At 32.9% G+C, this 13,992-nt stretch overlaps 2 protein-coding genes across 2 annotated transcripts; both read right to left on the bottom strand.

Annotated features, from left to right (window-relative positions):
- Positions 1–271: 271 nt before the first annotated feature.
- LOC140758635 (uncharacterized) lies at positions 272–3,541 on the bottom strand. The gene is made up of 5 exons (XM_073094871.1): positions 3,339–3,541; positions 2,896–3,056; positions 2,356–2,442; positions 2,067–2,225; positions 272–607 (listed from the first exon to the last, which is right to left on the bottom strand). The coding sequence occupies exons 1-5, from the start codon at positions 3,466–3,468 to the stop codon at positions 506–508; spliced, it is 639 nt and encodes a 212-aa protein (XP_072950972.1). The 5' UTR covers positions 3,469–3,541; the 3' UTR covers positions 272–505.
- A 4,697-nt stretch (positions 3,542–8,238) lies between these two features.
- On the bottom strand, positions 8,239–12,645 carry LOC140758624 (L-ascorbate oxidase homolog). The gene is made up of 8 exons (XM_073094857.1): positions 12,374–12,645; positions 12,178–12,287; positions 10,732–11,002; positions 10,237–10,339; positions 9,774–10,119; positions 9,107–9,472; positions 8,934–9,012; positions 8,239–8,784 (listed from the first exon to the last, which is right to left on the bottom strand). Exons 1-8 carry the CDS (start codon positions 12,527–12,529, stop codon positions 8,572–8,574), a joined length of 1,644 nt encoding a protein of 547 aa, XP_072950958.1. The 5' UTR covers positions 12,530–12,645; the 3' UTR covers positions 8,239–8,571.
- Between the last annotated feature and the right edge of the window lie 1,347 nt (positions 12,646–13,992).

Genomic DNA, 13,992 nt, shown 5'->3' with positions numbered 1-13,992 from the left:
TCAAGTTTGGGGAGGACTATTTAGGTAAATAAGTTTATATGAGTCCAATTTGGTTAAAACTATCATGGGCCATTTTAAATAAGCTGCTGAGCTTATATTGTCATACTTTTTTTTATTCTAAAACCTGGATGATGCTAGCTAATTAATTCAAATTCCTGACCTCATGGCTATTTAGCAAAACAACCAAGCTAAAATGCAATCTACAATACAGCCTCATGAAGATGATGAACTGCAAGTAAATGAACAGACTGCAATTTCGAGTACATCGCAATGAGTCTAATTTTGCCATCATATGAATTAACAGTTGTCAACAATAAGACACAGATGGCTATGGCTTAAATTTCTATAACAAAACAATTCATCCTGGTATCAGCTTATCCATCAGCTGTGGTAACTATGAGGCCCTATAGCTGTACTAACAGAAGAAAGTCATTTACAAGGCATAATTTCGGACCACTTTCATGGGATATAAGACATTAATCAATCTGGTTGGAATCACATGTATTCACTTCAAGAGTTGCTCGCCGTTAGCTAGGCGCCCCTTTTCCTCCTCTACTTGCTCAAGCAACACTTGTAATTCTGCTTCTGTGAGGCTTTCCAATCGTTTCTGAAAAGATAATGAAGGATCATCATCAAATTCTTGTGTAGAATTACATCTAGACAAGTAGATTAGCCTAGAATAGCTTTCTGAAACACAGTTTATTGCAAGTACATTTAACCTTTCTTACAAAGACAGTGTCTGTTACGATGGAAAGGAATGAAAGGGTTTGCTGAACGACTGGATGAGATACTAGCAGAAGTTGATATAGGATTCACCATATTTTCTAAATTCTAATAACTATTTGGAAAAGGATGATCAGAAAGTTCCGTCACTTAACTTCAAATGACCATATTCTCCAGGAACAAAAACATCTGTCTCGCTAAAAGGAGGATGCCAAAAAATGTCAGATCACCTATTCATGGATGACAAAATGTTTTCTCATAGTGATGACAAAATGTAAGACTACCTTAGGAATTTCTTTTGTAGGTTCTAAATAGAGATGCGGACTCATACAAGCTATAACAAAAGGACTACTACAAGGTTAGGTAATTACATGCAACTCAGTGGCTTTAAGAGTGCTAGCATTTTGGCTTTGTCATTTTCTTTATATCATGGATCCTAAAATCAATTGATCCCTTAGTTGGTCAGCCAATTCGGATCGGCCATAACCGGTCCCAATCAGACCGGTTTCGGTTCAGTTTTGGCCAGTATCAGTCGGTATCGACCAGTTTCAAATAGTTTCAGCCGTATCGACTGAAAATAATAATATCGACTAAGTTAATTTTTCTTTTGAGATTCAGATCAAATCTAAAATGTATCTAACCTAGGAGGCATTAATAATTAATTTCATCAACTACTTTCTTTTTAAACTTTTAGTTTTTACTCTCTATTTTTCACACACACTCTCCTCTCACTCTTATGCTTCACCAAGTTTATTTGGTGATCATTCCCGTAAGTCCCTATAGCTAATCCATACTTTGGTGAACTTAGAGTTTTTTTTCTTCTTTTTCACCTACTTTTAACTCATATTTTCTTACTATTAGAGAACAACAATGAAGAGAGATCTCTCTCTTTATGTTATTCTTTAATAATAATTTACGAGTATAAAAGTTTATCTAATTCAAGTCAAAATTCATTATAGTTTTGAGTAAGTTTTTCTTTAGTTTTTAAAGTTCATATGTGACTAATTTTTTATTTCTTATTTTTTTGTTATTTTTTATAAATTTTTAGAAACTTTTTTACATTTTAAATAATATTTAAAATTTTATGAAATTAAAAATAGTCTGATCCAATATAGATGGCCGATACGATCGATACGATCGATACATATCGTTTTTTCTAACGGCCGATCCCAATCCTAGTACCGAGTTTTGGAATCTTGCTTTATATATAAAGAGCTTTTAGTTGTCATGTTATAAGCCAATAATGATAGACAATTTAAAAAAGAAATATTCAAGTATTTATGATCATCGGCATAAAAGGCAACCTCATTAGAGCTCTAGCTTGAAGAAAAATTAGGACTAACCTCCATCACTTTGCTCTCGTAGTCCCTTAACTGCTGTGCATAAGTCATGTCTTTGTTTGAGACTCTGAATATGTATGTTGAGATCCAACCAATAGTTAACCCCAAGACCATAACTAATTGAACAACATTGCCTGCTTTCAGAGGATCAACACCAGCAAACTGCAGCAGGATAAATATAACAGACAACATAAATATTGCTTATAGCAGTCCATATATCATATGCTACAGTTGATGCAAGTTTACGAAAATGAACAACAAAGGTGGAATGAATAGGTGAAAGCCGCATAACCTCCAAGCCGGTTTTCAAACCAACACCAAGAAGAGTTACTCCAAGACCAATCAATAGCACATCCTTTCTTGTGTATCCAAAAGGTACCTGTTTGACAGACAACAAGCAGTTTAGGTACTATCTAAGTGCCCATTGGCAGTGAATAGCAAACATGCACTTTGAATGTTAGTGTGATAAAGCAATTAACCATCTTTGGGTTATTGCTCTATTGAAAGTAAAGCTTCGAAAAGATTCCTTCCTTAAGCAGAAATTAGGGTTCCACTTCTGTTCAACTAATTCGCGGTTTGGCATGCAAGCATTTATCTTCTAAATCTATTCTTATACTACAAGTATTCATACCTTATAAAATCATTTCAATTATTTGAGAATTCGAGAAATGCAGGTGGCTATTTAATCATTTTCTTTCCTTTTGCATATGAAATTGAAAGACATCATTTCATAACAAGGACAGCAACGATAGCTAACTTCGATATCATTATCAATTAATAGGACATTCTGACTCTTAGCCCGTAAAATAGTGATGCGTTAGCCAAGATATACCTTCTCTTCTGTTGAAGATTTTGAGTCCTCTGCACTGTCTTGAGAGGATGATGAACCACTGCACCTGGTTATCCAAGAACTTGAGCTTCTCATATTCAATCGAGAAGAACCTTTTGCTGATAAAATGGCAATTCTGGCCTGGCTTATAGTTTGGCAAGCAGCTGCACCAGTAATTGAACATTACAAGTGACTAAACTATTAGTATGCTAATTCTAAGGTGATTTCTAGCAATTTGAATCAAACAATCTCATATCACATCAACTAAAAGAAAGAAAACACTAAAACCCAACTGATGAAATCCCCAACTACAAAATCTTCAACAAATAAGTAGGAAATCAGAAGAAAATGTCTAATTATCCCAACTTCCATGGCTGCAAAGATTGCTACTTTGAGAACCCAATTGAGAGATCGATCAGAAAGGGCAAAAGATTGAAACTTTTTACCTGGAAACCCAGAAGAAGGATAACATGGCGGGAAAAGGCTGCTGCTTCGGCTGGAAGGAAACCGATGAGCGGGAGAATCCAACAAAACCAAAGCTGGATTTGAGGCGGATCTTCCCAAATCGACAGCCATTTCGGTGTCTCTCAACCAAGGAGTTATTGAATCCTTTATGCTATATTCGAACAAATTGAAGGACAAGAAGTAGTGGTAAGTAAACGTTTTCCTCTTCTTATCCAACCAAATGAAAGATATCTCCGAAGACATTTTGTCCCAAGCCCAGCCTGAACTTTTTGGGCTTAGGCCCAATATTTTGAAATAATTACACAACATAAATATAAGAGCATTTTAGTTCTCTCAATTATAAAAAATGATAGCTTAAAAAATGAATTAAAAAATTAAAAAGCACCAAAGTATGAAAAATAAAAGCAAAAGAGCTCGATAATGCTAGTTACTTGTATTAATGGCATCTATCTTAATACGTCTTCTTAACTCCCACTTTTAAGAGTTTTACATTCTTTTTTGTATAACTCGCACTAGAAATATGAAAATAATGTAATGTTCTAGACTAATAAAAATTTGAGATGTTCAGAAATATGAAAATCTAAATTTGAAGTTTGAATTGTTAGAAAAATAATTTTTTATATATAGTATTTGATATAAATTAGTATAACATATAGTTACACATCACCTATAGAGATTGATATAAATTGATATAAATTGAAATAATATATAGCTACCGATCACATATAGTGATTGATACAAATTGATATAACATATAACTCATTGCATCTCATGCTTTCTATTAACCATTCCACTATATTACTTTTATAATTTTCTTCTAAATGATAAAATCATACACATTTATCAATATTATAACAAATCATGCAATTTAATGTTTAGGATGAAATATTTCATAAAATAGTGCTCCCATCCGTTATTAGCAATTAAGTCACTGAACCTTTTTCATAAAATAAGAGCATAATGTATGTAAATTAAAATCACCATATGGTTTGAAATAAACTATTAAATAGTGGCATCTAAAATTTAACTCTCAAATTATGTCGTTTGAATTTAAAAATAATAATTTTGATAAATTTCTATATTTTAAGACTAAAATAGACATACATTGATTTTGATCTTTATATCATCTTAATTTTAGTATCGTCTTTTGAACTAATTGACAAGGTAAAAAAAAAATTGTCTAATTAATTTGATATAAAAGGCATAGGGCAAAACAAGATATTTTAGACATGAGATTAATTAAAAATTATGATTAGTTATGTATGAGTCTCATATTTTATTGAAATAAAATAATAGAAGTGCATAAGCTATTGATGTGAAAAGTATACTCACAATTTATTGTTCTTCTTCAAAACTAAAAAAGAACACAAGTAATCTATAAATTAGCATGCATTGCACAACAAATTTGTGTACTTTATATAGAGATTAAGTAGATCCACGAATAGTCCTAGTGATCATCATTAGGTTGCTCTTAATAGAATATTCAAATATTTTAAGAATGCAATAGACTAAGCATTAGCCTATGCTGAATATTCTCATGTACTTAAATGATATAGTGATACAAATTGAATCACTATTTCTAGAATGATGTGTTTCTATTTGGAGGTCATTTGTTGCAAAATCTTTTAATTATCTTATATTATTATTTATTTTATAATTCTTCATTTATAAACATTGTTTTAACATTTATATGATATGTATATAACTTACATATAAAAACTAATTATTACAAATTTAACCTTTTCGATCGGTTTACTAATTTGCGTGTCATTTTACTTTTCTCACAAAATAAAGTAAGCCTCGAAATAAAGATAGTGTAAAAGTAAGGAAAAAAATGAAAGACACTTCAATAACTCAGAGAATACAATCTTTCCTTGTGAAGTTCTCACTTTTATTTATTAATTTTATATTCATTTACAAGTAAAGTGTTCACCCTTTGTCCTTATCTACCTAATAATGGATAAGCTTAAGGCTTGCCCAATAGTGGATAAACTTAAGTCTTGCCTAATTATTGTAGTGTCCCTTAAGTCTAGCTTTGTTATTACATCGCTTAAACCATACACACTTTTGGTACTTTGGTTTCAACCAAATTTTGATGGGGCATCACGTAATGCTATCAAAGTAGTGAAACTACTTACTAGTGTATAGATGTTAAAATAGTCTATTTATTTATTTTGAGAAAAAAATTTAAACTACTAGTCTAGCTTTATATCTATCTATAGATTCATTTGTATTGGATTTCTTCTTAAACATCTATTTATAACCTAGGTTTTGATAGAAATTCAGTTTATGATCTAAGTTTTATTTTGCATTATTGGCTATATTTTATTATGTATAATATCCTTCTAAAAAGAATTTTGGAATTATGACATTACTTCAAATAGAATGTCTTCGTCTATACGTATAACCCGTATGTCCAGATCAATCAAATGACCTCAGAAACTTTGCCAAATAATGACTTAAAGCTAATAATATATTTTCATATTGAGATAAATTAAAATACTATAACTAATGATATAATCAAATAAATATTTACATATAGTATATAAGTTCCTAATTTAAATATTTTCATACATTTTTTAATATTTTATATAAACACCTTTATTGATGTACATCAATATTGATTTACATTTCGTTGCAAATATGTTTATATATCTATATATATTCAAAACCATAAGTGTAGTAAGCAAATAACATGATCAAATCCCTTATTATTTATGTTCAATGGTGAGCTAATTATTCATGTCAGTGAATAGGAGAAATAAGTATGAATATGCATTTAACTCCTAAATATTAAACTAATACGTGGACTTATAAAATTTTCTAAATTACTACAAACTTATTTTGATCATATTATTTATCGGTACTATCATCCAACAAAATATTTCAAATTAATGATATCAATTTGGGTTCTATATAATTACTATTATAATTATTGTTTCAAGTTTGAATTATCATTTAAGACACCATAAGATTGTTGACTACAAATGATTGTGATCTTTTACCATGTCATTAAATTTGAATTACATAAGAATAAGTTAAAATTAGGCGAAATAATAAGAGAATAAGTTATAATTTCTTATAATATCTTTTTTCCAAACAATGTCATTTTTAAGATAAATATCTATTTGCACCTTAACCAATCAGAATGGATTATTAAAATGACTTTAAGACATTCCGTCATTAGAAAATTGCTTACTTTTAAATTTTTAGTCTAAAGAGAACTCAATGTATAACCGTCTCATTGTAAAGAGCCTTGTTCTATTATAAATATGCATGATTTAGATTATCTTTTCACTTTAAAAAAATTATAATAGACTATGGTCTGTCATAACCTACTTTTATAATCTTTAAAAACTTATATCATCATATAAAAGAGAGTCATTGTAATCCTCTTCTATAGTGATTTTATATTGGCAAGTTAATATGTAGCTTTATTAGTTTTTTGATATATATATATAAATAATTTTATACTTTTGAAAATATTATGTGTTATAAAGAAATCAGCAATGAAGATTTTAAATATCAACCAGTATTATGAGCGTATTTACCCTTGTTTATTTGTAGAATAAGAGTATAATTATTTTGATATAAGTATTATTATTCTTGTATAGCAAATAAGCAACCATTTAGGTTTATACTAGTATAGTAATATCTATTTTTCTCTTCTCTCTTTTTTCATCTAATATTTTTATATTTATTAATTACTATTTTACTCTTGAAAATATATCACTTCAATCAACTATTATTTCAATCGCTCTCGCTTCTCTTCTCCTCTTCATTCATCCATTATAAAAAGTATTTTAGTCTTTGCCAAAATATTATTTCAACTTCATATTGTATTAAATATAATTATTACATATTATACTAGTATACAACTAAACACTAGAATAACTTATATCAATATAAACTCTCTTATACCACTATAAATAATTAAAATAGTTGCACTAGTATTGCCAATGAATTTATTTGTAGTCATCACCTCTTCTCGGAGAACACATACTTTAGTTTTCATAGTGGATCTGAACTTTGAGCACCGGCTTCTGACAATCCTTAGCCTACTCGAATCCATTTATTAACTGTCAGTGATTATCATGTGGTCAATTTTAAACACTCTGAGAACCATTTTACCCTTATTTTAGAGAGAAAAGAAAAGTTAAATAAAATAGTAATTTGATGTTTTTCTATTTACACCGAAAGATATTAAATAGTTAGGAGAGTTAAAGTGTTATAAACTAATAAATAAAAAAGTCTATGAAAATAAGCAATAGAGAGAGTCCAAATGTAATTACTTATAAGGATTTTTACATAACAGCCACCAAAATCTCATTCAAAAATATTATTATGTTAGTTAAACTAACTAATTATTATTAAAAACAACTTAGATCTAGAAAGACTATTTTACCCTTGTATATATTATTTAAAATAGTTTAAAAGCTATCCAATATTAGATTCAATATCATAATATAACGAAATGTATCTTTATCTTATGTGAGACAGAGATTATCGATAAATATACTCTAAACTTAAAAAATGGGAGGTATTTTAGTCATTTATATATATGTTTATTATCTTTAATAATAATCTATTAGAAATATACTGTTAAAAATTAATCATACTATAATAATAATATTTTAAAGAATGCAGTGCGAATTACTATATTTTGAAAGTTTTCTGTGATAATTATGTAAAAATCACTTAGTTCTAATATATGTTGTTAGTCTATTATATAAAAATTAAGCTTTTATATTAACTTTTTTATCTGAGGCTGCAATAGAGTGATGTAACACATGACCACTCTTTTAGATTGGCAAGTTTCTATGTGCACTGGAACTCTCAAATGAAATGGCAGCAGTAGGGAGGATCTTGTTGAACATCTCATTGGTACACCAAACATTATTTTCTATTTTCTGGATTGAAGAACATATCTGAACTTTGGTGTGTCTCACCAAAGGTCAAGTTTACTCCTAATAGATTTTTATCAAAGGTGTTTAGAATTATTAAGCAAGAATATCCTCATCAGGATTGGTACATAAATACTCAACTGCAAAATGCTGCAGGAGGAAGAGGCAAGAGAAGTAAAGATAGGAAGGGTGATGATCTAACTCTGATTTGAATAAGAATAGCAGACTTAAGCTGAGGTCTTAGCAGCATTCTTCAAACTTCTGTCACCCTCTCGTGACAGAATGGGATGAATACTGCAAGTTCTTTAGATCAGAGCGGTCGAGTTCGACGCCCTGCTGCACGACCACAGAGAAGAGCATTTCTAGGAATTGGATTCTCATCCCTCCATGAATTCGCCGGAGAGTAGACGCGGAGATAGAACTGCTGCCCAAGGTATTGTCTGGCCCAGTTTTCTGATCTAATGTTCCACATGCCTACATTGTCCAGAGGCATGTAAATAGCACTCCATGACTTAGGATACACCTGAAAGAAAAGAAAGAAAGAAAGAAAATAAAGAACAATGAACCGTCTGATGATAGCAGTAGTATTAGAAGGAAATCATAAGAAGGACGAGAACTATATAAATCATTCCTTAGTAGTGCTTAAAGAAGCACTTTAATGCATTGCTATACCTGAACAGTGCAACGAGCAACAGCATCTCTAAGATTGTAACCTTTTCTGCTCGCAGGCGTCCACTGACCTCCATCCATTCTGCATTTTGCAAACGAATTCGTTTGTTACATAACAAGGGATAAAGGAGAGAGAGAGAAAAAAAATATATAGGTTTTCTGTAGAATGATCATACCCAACAACCCAGAAGGAATATCCATCAATGTGCCACGACTGCACACTGTCTTCAGAGTTCTCGAACACAATCTCGACGTAATCCCGGAAATTGGCTGCCATGACAGATGTTTGAAGATACCCAGGCCCGAATGTCGGGTTATCAGCAATACTTCCCAAGGAGAATACTCCAGGAATCTTGTAAAAGTCGGCAACTTTGAGCGGCGTATCAGCTGGAACGAATGAGACGCTATTGACTGCATATCTCTGCTTGCCATTGATGATAGGTGCAGAGTTTGCTAGCCTTATAGTTCTGGTGGTTCGCACAAGTCCATAGTGATATGAGCCTTGCGGATTTGGCCTTGGACCACTAGCTGTCAGGTTCCATCTGGTTTCAAGATAGTAAAGTTTCAGAGAGTGATCATCAACTTCAAAATATTGATTGAGATTTCTACATGTTTAAGTGCAATAGAACTCGTTCATAACACTCATTGCATGGTAGCAAGCTTCAGAGTCTGCTAGAAAGCTAGAAACCCACAAAGCTAAAATGATTGAATGTTACACTTCAGTTTTTACTTACATGTACTGATTATAAGTTATATTGCATCAATAAAGTAATCAGAAGCTTATAGTAGGTTTCTATTGAATGCTGAAATGAAATAGAAGAGAGAAAATATTGAAGACTATACCGAATAGATCTGGCCTGGTTGAGGGATGAGTCGATCTGAATAGTAGGTGCTCCCGGCAAAGGACCAGTAGCTTTCCCCCAAGCATTACTGTAATGGAGGATTGCGGCAGTCGTAAGCACGGTACTGGTGAGTCGGGTCGAGACCACAATGCTATAGTCTAGTGATGGCTGATTAGCTGTAATAAGGACAGAATAGGACTGGCCGAGATGGACATCAAGTGAAGAATAGGAGCTTTGGAGGGTGTGAGATCCTTCAACCTCAACCAGCTTCATCAAGTGGCCTTGAAATCTTATGTTCAACGACGTTGTCAGCCCAACATTAGATATCCGAAACCGATAAGTTCTACCTATAAAAGTGGAGATTTGTAAAGTCTAATTGGTCAAAATTTTATAGGTGAACTGGATGCAATCATTGATTCAATGAATTAAAAGGAAGAATGAATCAATAATGCCAGTATGTATACCTGGCTCAACTGTGAAAGTATTTCCGTTCCACCCATGGCCATTGATCAAAATCCCGTCGGGGAAGGGTAGATTTCGCCCGCTGTCTAGTGTATATTTCAGGCTCTGTTGAAAAAGAAATATTCTTTAGTATTGATGAAGGCATGTATGCAGATTGAAGGTGCAAAATATAAGAGATTAGATCTACCGTGATCTTAATTTTAATAGCCGCCTAGACCTCACTAGCAATGAAGGAAATAAATGTTATCCTGCTTAAATTCAAGTCCATTTCTTAGGCCTTAACGAAGTCTCTAGGCCAGATTTAGAGATAAATTTGAAAATCCTATCAGCATATAGATAATGGAAAGATGAGCATATTAGAGGCATTTTGAGCATCTGAACTTATCATCCCTACCCCTTATCATGAAATCTGATGAATCTTAAATAATTAAATTCAGCATTCTCAGTCCTCTTTGCAGATAAAAAAGATATAGAAATGTTGCCATTAAGTGGCTTACATTATGGTTAGCCTTGAACCAGTCACCAATCAACAGAGTGTAATCTGCAGCTGGAGGAGGGAATGGCACAGGAATCATCGGTCGGCTTAGGATTCTGATGCCGCCGAATCCGCCAGCAGCCTTATGGAAGGCAAGAGAAGGGAAGTAGAAGTAGCTGCCTATCTGATCCTTCATCTGCAGAACATATGTGAAGTTCTTTCCTGGTGGAATTGGGCAGTTTGTGCCATAAACTCCATCCTGCCACGAGCTCCTCCTCTGCTGTATTCCGTTCCTGCAAAGCTTAGAATGATCAATTGAGACGTATAGCGATATACATACGAATGATTTCTAAAGCAAAAATGGAGATGGAGTGTAACTAAGTTTAACATGATCAAATTCTGTATCCGAGTTTGTGGAAGATGGACTTAGATTTGTCTATCCATCCTCACATGCATATTTATATTCGTATTCAGATAGTATCCAAATTTATACTAAACTAGTCTTGTTCCAATTTATTTTTACCAAAATAGACTACTCTTCAAACTTATTAACAAACATGGTCTAATTTACTGTAGCCCTAATAAAAATACTGAACTAATTAGTATTTTATCTCTAAGTAAAAATACTAATCAATTTAGCATTTATATATATAAATTATTTTAACTTAATCTTTTAGCAGTTAAGAAAAAAAAATTGATAAATGATTAACATTTTTAAAAACGCTGATTAGTTTAGCATTTTCTTAAGATTACAGTGAATTAGACTTACTTTGATAATAAATTTAAGAGATAATATATTTTGTTAAAAATAAATAAAAAAGAGTTCTAGTTTGGTCAAACACTCAAATTATACCCAAATATATATGTAGTGATTTAACTAGTTTCCCATTTCTCATATTTTGGAAGTCAAATATGGATATATTTGTCAACTGATCTATATTCCACAGTTAGATTATGGACTGTTAATCAAATATTTATTAATTACTATTTTCCTTTTAAAACAAATTATTTTAATCTACTATCATTTCAATCACTCTCATTCTCTCTCTTTTCTTTTCTTCTTCTCAGATCTAACCTTAAATTAGATCCAATCCTAGATTGGGTCAAGATCTCGTGACTCACTAGCTTATAATAATAAGATCACATGATAATTAAAGAGGTTAAATTAAAAAAAAATTAATCCAGAAACAGAGAATATTCCCGCTGGGAAAACGCCAAGAATTTCCCAAATCTCGATATTGCCCCTCTGCCCCAGAAGGCCAACAGCAGCGGTCAGAGGGATGACCAATTAACTATCCCACCATGGATCACGGGAAGTACTATTTAATTGTATTTAAAGGAATGTCCCATATTGGAATTTAAATATTTTCGAGGGAAAGTTACATTTCACACCCAAAATTGATCCAATTTGCATTCGGAACCCAACGTAGGGTCCTATATGTAAAAAAAAATAGTTTGGGGGGTATACCAGGAGAGAAGGAAAGGCTCGGGGAGTTTATTGAAGACGTTGATGATGACGTTATCGTTGGTCACGGCCTCGATCTGCGGCCCCGGGAACTGCCCGTTGATGAGAATACCCTGCGAAAATCCGCGAATAAAAATAAAATCCCCTTGGATAATAAACTTCTTGTTTCTAAAGCGAGAGTAGTGGCGGGAGGAGCGACTTGTTGCTTGACGCCGAGAGGCCAGATGTCGCCGTAGGTGACGGTCCAAGTGAAGAAGCGGTAGGGGTTGTCGCCGACCACTGATACGGTGAAGACGGCGACGACGGCGACGAGGAGGGGGAGGAGAGAGAAGGAAGCATTGGGTTTCTTGCCCATTCTCTCTCTCTCTCTCACTTCTCTCTCTAAATGAATAAAAGAAGAGAGAAAGAGAGAGGTGTTTGTGTTGTGTTGGGTTGTGATGAATGGGGAGTGTAGAGAGTAGTGAGAGCTGTGGGTGTCGGTGTCCTTTTGTAGAGAAGGAGAGAGAGAGAGAGAGAGAGAGTGAGCTGTCAGGGGAAAAGTAAGGGATGGGTAGATCTTACGGAGTGGCGGCAATCTCTGGTCGGATTAGCAGGATTGAAGTTGGATCGGATTGGTTCGAGGTAATACCTAACGTAAATACGACTACATTAATTAAATTAGTTATACTGATCACAAATAGATAAATTGCCATAGAAAATATTTAAAATATTATAATTGCCACCGCATTATTTAAATTTTTATAGTTACCTAGAAATTGTTCATATAAGAATTTAGTGGCAATTCTAATATTTTGAAAGTTTTATAGTGATAATTATGTAAATAAAATTCTTAAAGATATTAGTCGATGAGAGTCACGTTATACTTTAATTTTTATAAGTTCTTTTATGTGTGGGTGTAAATGAGCTGAGATTGGCTCAAAATTAATATAACTCAGATCGAGCTCAATCATACAAGCTCGGCTCGGCTCCCGATCTAAACATCGAATAACTCTATTAAGGTAATCCACTAAAACTAATTTAATGTATTTAGAGGGAAACATGGTTATAAGGGCATATGTAATCTATCAAATTTTTGATATAGGGCAAAAAGGCTAAAAATTCTCTATATATATATATATATCATTCATATATTATATATCAAGTCTATTCAACTGAGCTTGAGCAAGTTGAGTCTAAAGTGGCTCAGCTTATTTAGAGCTCAAGTCAAGCTCTAAACAAGTCGAGCCTCACAAGCCAACAAGCTTTTTCTATAACCCTACTTTCGTGCAAGAACTCAACGTTCTCAAGTAGAATTGTACATTTAGCTCATGCTTTATATCCATTCACAAGTTGATATGTCAAAAACTTTTGTCGATCTTAAACGAAAGTCAACACCACCACAACAAGCATCATTGGTGAAATTCATGGATGTGGTTTAGATCTCTTCACCCTCATCCTCAAGCCTCAACATCTCGAGATACCACTTCGATCCTCCAAAAGGAATTATCGACCTCTTTCGCATCACACATGATCTTAAACCCGAGTGATTCTAGGATACACGATCTAAGTGCGTCCTTCACAAATAGATCTCTGCTTGTCACAATCTTTGCTAGGAAGGTGACTCTCAACTTGATATCAACGACCTGATTGATTTTGGATTGCAATTCTTCAAAGCTAGTTGCCTCAGCAACTCTTATTATTTTATCAATCAAGCTAACTAAACTTTGAAGGCATCCATGGCAACTTGGATGCTTTCCTCCACTGCTCATATTCCCTTCAAATCTAATGCGAAGGTTCTCTAGTAACACTAAAGTGATCATCTGAGTGCCCAAAGCAATC

Source organism: Typha angustifolia, chromosome 4, assembly GCF_048772165.1.
Source record: "Typha angustifolia cultivar Huaian chromosome 4, ASM4877216v1, whole genome shotgun sequence".
NCBI lineage: Eukaryota > Viridiplantae > Streptophyta > Magnoliopsida > Poales > Typhaceae > Typha > Typha angustifolia.
This window is presented reverse-complemented; position numbering and strand designations above follow the sequence as displayed.